At 56.9% G+C, this 7,335-nt stretch overlaps 1 protein-coding gene across 1 annotated transcript in view; it reads left to right on the plus strand.

Annotated features, from left to right (window-relative positions):
- Nucleotides 1-6,195, plus strand: part of Otog (otogelin) — an 84,826-nt gene extending 78,631 nt beyond the window's left edge. The window contains exons 50-56 of the mRNA XM_004634954.2: nt 706-781; nt 892-1,070; nt 1,800-1,904; nt 2,055-2,174; nt 3,705-3,750; nt 5,817-5,896; nt 5,995-6,195. Of these exons, the coding sequence (XP_004635011.2) occupies nt 706-781; nt 892-1,070; nt 1,800-1,904; nt 2,055-2,174; nt 3,705-3,750; nt 5,817-5,896; nt 5,995-6,195 (807 nt within the window). The remainder of the gene's footprint in view (nt 1-705; nt 782-891; nt 1,071-1,799; nt 1,905-2,054; nt 2,175-3,704; nt 3,751-5,816; nt 5,897-5,994) is intronic.
- Nucleotides 6,196-7,335: the final 1,140 nt, after the last annotated feature.

Raw genomic sequence — 7,335 nt, forward strand, 5'->3', positions numbered from 1 at the left:
AGAGACAGAGAGAGAGAGACAGACAGCGCTCTTACCCGTGCTCTGACACTGGCTTTCTGGGGACTCTACCCTCTCCTTTGCAAAGCAGGTGAGGGTTCTGATGGCACAGGGAGGGTAGAGTTGGCCAGGATGGCGGTGGTGACGGTGGGTGATGAGGATGAAGAGGTCGATGGTGCTGGAGGTAGTTGGTGTATATTGAGGATTCACCGTAGGCCAGAATGTCCCCAAATCCGTTGTGTATTCCCACACTCATTTTCGTGGCCACCCCAAGAGATTGGCTGTGTGATTGTCTCAGTAAGACACCCAAGAAAGCTAAAGTTGAGGTCATGAAACTAGGAAGTCGCAGAGCCAGGATGTGATCATAGCACCTGATGGCAGAGACCAAGCTCTTAACCCAGTGACATGGCCACAGGGGAAAGGGAAAATAAGGCTCAGAAGGTGATGTCGGGTCATTCTCTGAGTTACTCCTGCAGGAGCCCACACCTGCTTCCTTTCATTTTGTTTCCCTCCCCATCCTCTTCTCCCTGAAACTGGTGAAGAAAGACAGGAATGGGCCCAGTCCCCCTCCACGGGAGGGAGGTCGAGAACACCCCCAGAAGGGTGGCCTGGGAGTAGGAAGCCTGACTCAGAAGGGGCCCAGGTGCAGGCTGCTCCCAAGGGGAGAAGGGACCCCCACGGTGGTGCTGACCACCTCTGCCCATGCAGTGGGAGAAGTCCCAGCTGGACGAGGACTTCATGCACAGCGAAGAGAACGTGTGCGGCTGCGCCAAGTACGAGTGCGGTGAGTGGGTGAGGGGACGGGGCAGGGGACGTGCGTCTCCAGGGTGTCAGCCGGACAGGGGCAGTGGGGGCTGGGGGCTCGCGATGACCACACCACCTGCTTACCACCAGTGAAAGCCCCCGTGTGTCTGAGCCGTGAGCTGGGGGTGTTGCAGCCCGGCCAGACGGTGGTGGAACTCTCTGCTGATGGCGTGTGCCACACCTCCCGCTGCACGGATGCGCTGGACCCCCTCACCAGCTTCTACCAGATCAATACCACCTCAGTGCTGTGTGACGTCCACTGCGAGGCGGTAGGGGGCCGCTAGGGGGCAGTGCGGGCTGGGGTGCTGTGGGGCCAGGAGGGCTGGCCCGGTGGGCACTAGGTGCTTCAGAAAAAGGGGGAACCCTCAAGCTTGCCCCAAGTCCCCTAAGCAAGTCTAGAAAGGGAATGCTCTGTGGAAGGGACCGAGGTTGGAGAGGTCAGGAAGGGAGCAACAAGAGCACAGGATCAGATTTCAGGCCTGGTAAGCGTGGGTGTGTAACAGAGAGGACACATTTCTGAAGTCCCTGCTGAATGCCTGGTACAGTCCCTAACCTTTTGGTGTATGTGCTTGTTTGTTACTACCCTCTGTAAGGCCCAGTACCTAGGACAGTGACTACCTACTAGCCAGAGCCCAATAACTTGCTTAAATATAGGTGTTAGAATTATTCCCAACTTTCAGATAAGAAAACATGAGATTTAGCTGTTTGTCAAAAGTCCCACTGGAGCCAAGACTCCAACTGAGGTCTGTCTAGAACTCGAGCTGGTCTTTTAATCACGAGAGTGCTGCTTCAGGGGTGGGGACACCGCTTGATGCTGGCAATAAGGAGGCTTCGAGGAGATACAAGGCCCACCAGAGATCCCAGGCTGAAGTTCCATTCCTGGGTCCCCCGCAGGGGTCCTTCTCAGTCTGTGGGCCCTTGAGACAGGTGGGCAGTGCAGAGGTTGGAGGTGCAGGTGCCACCCAGGTGATGCCAGGCTGTCCCGCCCCGGCCTGCAGAACCAGGAGTACGAGCACCCCCGGGACCTGGCGGTCTGCTGCGGCTCCTGCAGGAACGTGTCCTGCCTCTTCACCTTCCCCAATGGCACCACCTCCCTGTTCTTGGTAAGCAGCTCCTAAGCCACCCCAGGAAGGTGTCCCGGAAGGGGCTGCAAGGACCGGGGCCCTCACTGGGTTCCATGCTGGAGCTTTGCACAGACGCCAAGGTCCCAGGGTCTGCCACCTGCCCCCAGTGCTCACTTTTGTGCCCTGCAGCCTGGGGCATCCTGGATCGCTGACTGTGCCCGCCACCACTGCGGCAGTACTCCCCTGGGTGCCGTGCTTGTCCGCTCGCCCATCAGCTGTCCACCACTCAATGAGACAGAGTGTGCTAAGGTCAGTGCATGCCTCAGCCAGGGCATCAGCTGTGTCGCTGGAGGTGGAGTGGAGGTGGAGGAAGGGTCCCGGGTGTAGGAGGGCCAGCTTAGACTGCGACACAGCCATGTCCAGGGGCTTCACATGTCCACACACCGGGGCACACAAACCTACCCGTGTTTCAGGCACACTCACAGACTCCCTCGCGGGCAGCTGAGCACTCATGAAACACACACAGGCACCACACACCAGCATGCTAGGAGCCCTCAGAGACACACCCTTGCACACACATGCAACATGCCAGTGAGAGGTCCCATCCATGGCTCCCTCTGTGAACAGCTGTCACTGCAGGCTTGCCCCAAGAAAAGGGATTCCTGGAGGGTGTGGCATTATTACTGAATTATTAAAATTACTGAGATTAACTCTGGACATGTGATCACTCTGACTCTTGCCTAGAAAACAAATGCACACGTAATCATGCAAGCACACACAGCACTGAGGTGGTGTTGACCTGGTAAAAGCTAGCTGGTGAGGGGGTCCAGCGCCTCTGTGCAGTGGGAGGTGTGGCACATGCCATCAGCCAAGAGCTCCACCACTGTCTGGCTGGGCTGTGGCACCCCCAGCTCACGGCTCACACGCATACATATCCTCATAAAATCACACATGTGTACACACACATGTAAAGTTACTTAGAGAACTAGTCCAGCCGTGGTTTCACAATAGAAAAGAAGGGTGGTAAGGGATAATTGCCCCAATTTCAGCGATGGAAAACTGTCTTAGTCACTTTCTTCATTGCTGGGATAAAATATCATTACCTGAATCTGAAGGAGGGGAGGGCTGTTTTGGTTCACGTGTTTAGTCCACAGTTGGCCAGCTCCGAGGCAGGAAGGTGGGGTAGGAGGGTCTTGTGGACAAAGGTGCTCAAGTCATGGTGGCTGGGAGGCAGAAAGAGTGCAGAGAGGAGCTGCGCAGGGAGACTCACAGCCCAGGCCACGCCCCCAGGGACCCATCTTTCCCAACTAGACCCCACCTCCTACCAGCAAGTCTGCTGTACATCCCATGATCTGGTCACCTCCCCAAGGCCTCGCCTATGAGCTCTTGAGGCTCTTCGGGGACATCTAGATATAAATCACAACCTAAACTAGGCCCAAGGGAAAGGAGCAACTTATCCAGTGCTGGCCACTAACCCTAGCTTTGTACCCTCCTTTACTGGCCTCTGCAGAGGTAGCCACATAGGATGAAATATCGCAAATCCTCCTCCTGCCCAATGTGGAGTCTGTAGGGAAACGACCATAGAAAGAAGGCAGCCCTGCGCCATCTTTTCCCAGGCCCCAGCCTCCCGGGGCTGCAGGCAGCCTCGGTGCCAGGCAGCCAGCCAGCCAGATTAGCCCTCCAGCTCTTCCAAGGCCTGCCTGGTTGTGGAGCGCCTGCCCTGGGGTGTCATGAGAGCAACAGAGTCAAGACTCCCGGACTCTTTATGCTTGATGCTGAGATCTTGGCTCCTGGCCTGGAACAGGGTTTCTCCTCTCTCCCTTTCTTCTCTCCCTCTAGGTTGGGGGCTCTGTGGTCCCTTCCTTGGAAGGATGCTGCAGGACATGTGAGTGACATGAAGAGGCCCAGGGGTGAAGGGTGCTGGGGGGGCAGAGCGTTATACCAGGGTCAGGGGGCTGGCCTCCTGGCCTGGCTCCTCTGAGGGTCACTCTCCAGGGCAGGCAGAGGAAGGGATGACCTCCTGACACTATGCTTGTGCTCTGGCGACATACGCAGAGGCCACTCCTATCTTTGTCCCAGTATAAGCCCTCTGTTTCCTGTTGGAGGCAGTCGGGGGCTCTCCAGACACTCTGCTGCTTCTGGCCCTGACATGGACCCCAGCCCAGATTTCCCCCATGTAGATTCTCCTTCGCGGTCAGAAATCTGGGTCTGAGAGGTGCCCCCTGATGGGCTCAGGCCTCCAGGGCCCCAAAGCGTGTCAGTGAGAGCTCTGTGCCCCCCTGAGCCTGCATCCCCAGCCACATATACATGATGGGCCAATGGGCTTCCCAATTTTGCCCATGGGTCTGTCCTCCCAGTAGGATGCTCAGACATTGTCCTGGGGACTGTAGGATTTGGGGCCTTTTTTATGTCCACATGACATGCAAGAAGACCTGGACTTAAGACTCCATTGGTTTCCCTGATCCACAGCTTTTTGCTCTCTGAATGTTCCCTGTGCTCCCTTGTGACCTAGAAACATGTCCCCTCCTTGGGGTCCCCAAGAACCCTGTTTCCTGTGCTCCCTATAGCTCTGCCTCTCCTCCAGGGGTTAGTATCCATTGCCACCCAGGTACTTCTCTTGGAAGCTTCAAGGACTAGAACAGGCAGGCTATTTCCACCAGTGTCCCCTCTGCTCGGTGACTCAGCTCTGGGAGTGAGGGAAGTAGAGAACTCCAGCTTCCTGTGTCTGGGAAAGACCCTTTGGCCCCCAGTACATGCCGGGTAGTGAGCCAGGTACTCTGGGCTTGCATGGAATGCCAGTGCCCCTTGCCACCGCTGCTTTGCTCGGCTGTCTCCCAGCCAGTCTCCTTCCAGACCCCAGTGGGCTGTGGTCAGGGCACAGCTCAGCTTCCCTGTCTCTATGCTGAAGCCTGGAGGCCAGGAGAAAGGATTCCATCCCTTTTCTGGTGGTCCTCCTGGACTCCAGAGGGAGGGTCTGCCTCTGACAAACATTTATTGAGCACTAACATGTGCCAGGCTGGGAGCTAGGAACTGCAGGTGTGGTACAAATAAGGCCTCTCCGAGCTGGCATTTTAGTGGGTAAGAACTGGAAACATACCATGGGTTAGAGACAACTAGGCACGTGAGCCTGAGGCTTATGCAATTTGGGGAACTTCATTAAAGGAAACAAGCACAGAATTGTAAGTCTGTATTGAGATGTAAATCCGAACATTTATTTAGAGCAGGAAAAGGACAGACAAGATGTGGAGGGGTGTATAAAGGGAGAACCTAAGTGCGGCTCCAGCAGCATATTCACAAATGGCTGCTGGGAGATCAGGAACCTGGTAATGAAAGGCAAGGGGACCAGGGAGGCCCAGAGGAGGGAGGGAATCGAGACAGGCCAGGGAAGGGGCCGCTGGAGCGCACTGCTGAAGGAGGCCCACCTCGTGCTTGGGTGTCCGTGGGCAGCGTGGCCCAGCCAGAAAAATCTTCCCTTCAGTTTCCATTCCCGAATAGGAAATATCTGCGTCTTGCCAGGGCCGGGGCTTCCCATTCATTCCGGAAGCCGCAGCGTCTCAATGATTGAAACTCTCAGAATGGAAAAACTGAGAAGCTCGGAGGGTGGACCCATGCCCAGAGGCCAGACCTGGGTGTGGGCTGGGGCTTGGGGAGGGGTAGCTCCCCGCGTCCCCACATCCACCTGTTCCCAAGTAGAGCATCTTTGCGCAGCCATCCAGGCATCTCCCATGGTCTCACGGTCCCAGACGCTCACACTGCTATCTTCGCTTACCCAACTCCACCACAGTCCAGAGCACTGGGAGGAGCATCCCTGGCAGGGAAAGGCGGCAATGCCTGAGTCCCAGAAGAGGGACCCTGCAGCATGATGTTAGCTGTCCAGCTGGCCCATCCTGCTGCCCCCAGGGAGCACATCTGGGCCACAGCTGCCTCACGTGCCATGTGCCCCCCCCCCAGGTAAAGAGGATGGGCGCTCCTGCAAGAAGGTGACCATCCGCATGACCATCCGCAAGAACGACTGCAGGAGCAATACCCCTGTGCGTGGTGCCCGCCTGGTGGGGGGATGGGCATCCATGGGGATGGGAGGGGCCAAGGGGTGCTCTCCAGCCTGCCTCACAGTCCCGCCCGTCTCCAGGTGAACCTAGTGTCCTGCGACGGGAGGTGCCCTTCCGCCAGCATCTACAACCACAACGTGAACACCTACGCGCGCCTCTGCAAGTGCTGCCGGGAGGTGGGGCTGCAGCGGCGCTCCGTGCAGCTCTTCTGCGCCACCAACGCCACCTGGGTGCCCTACACAGTGCAGGAGCCCACTGACTGCGCCTGCCAGTGGTCCTGAGGCTGAGGCTTGGGCTTGCGGGCCACTGCTGCTGCCTTGTGTTCAGATGGCCTGGCGTGAATGGGAGAGAGATGGTCTGAGCTAAGCATGGGACTGCGGACAAAGCCCCAAAGAGGGCCAGGACTGGCCACACTAACCCATCCTGGCTCCCTCTCTGCCTATCTGTCTCCCTCTGCACATGGGCAGCACTCAACTCTGCCCCTGGCCTGAGGTAAGGAATGGGCAGCAGACCCAGGCAGCAGGCTTCTGCACATCCGCGACTGCAGCCATGGTTCCTTCCTGGTGAGAGGGGAGAGAACTTCCCTAGAAGCTGGGTCCAAAGTTGACCCCCTTCCAAGCGCAGGATCAGGATGTGCTGGCTTGTTTCTTCATAGTCCTTTGACCACAGGAGAGAGACATAGTCAAAAGGAAAAGATCTTTAACTGCAAACTCAGCCTGTGCAGAGTTGCCCAGGTAGACTTCCCCAACAAATTTGGTGGACTTAAGAGGCTCGGGTCCTCCCACAGAGATGTTGGAGACCAGATATGGAGACTGAGAGGTGGACTCCATGACTGCCACATTCCCTCTCCCTCCAAGAGGGGTGCTCGATGTTCTGGTACTGACCTTGTAATTCAGGAAGGAACTTAGGATGGACCCAGGCCTTGTCTCCATATGCCACCTCTCAGCCCCACGCTACCTGCCCTGGCAGATGGGCTGCCTTGTGAGTTGGAGGTGAGAGGAATGAGGTCCTCAGAGGGTCCAGAACTAGTCATCCAGATGTTGGGAATAGTCCATCCAAGGCTATGTGATGCTCCTGCCTGCCACGTGCCTTTCCTCCAAGGACCCAGCAGAATTGGTCTCTAGAGGGGTCTGAGTGTGTCTTTGTTTTATGTGGCCATGTTTAGTGGAAGAGCATCTGTCAGTGGGAAATACAGCCTAATGCTTGTGCCTCTGGCGTCCCTTAGCTGTCAGGGGCTTGCTTCCAAATCACAGCACCCTCCCTACACCAGGCCAGCAAGCTTAGCCACACTTGCCTCCTCTCCTCTTTGAACACCACTGTGTCCCAAGGGCATAGACCTGCCATTATTGAGCCTCCAGCATCGCCCTGCTGTGTACAGATGTGTGGCTGTCCTTGTGCCCTCTGAGATGAGAAGGCTATCC

The sequence above is a fragment of the Octodon degus genome, unplaced genomic scaffold (genome assembly GCF_000260255.1).
Source record: "Octodon degus isolate 3935 unplaced genomic scaffold, OctDeg1.0 scaffold00067, whole genome shotgun sequence".
NCBI classification, from domain to species: domain Eukaryota; kingdom Metazoa; phylum Chordata; class Mammalia; order Rodentia; family Octodontidae; genus Octodon; species Octodon degus.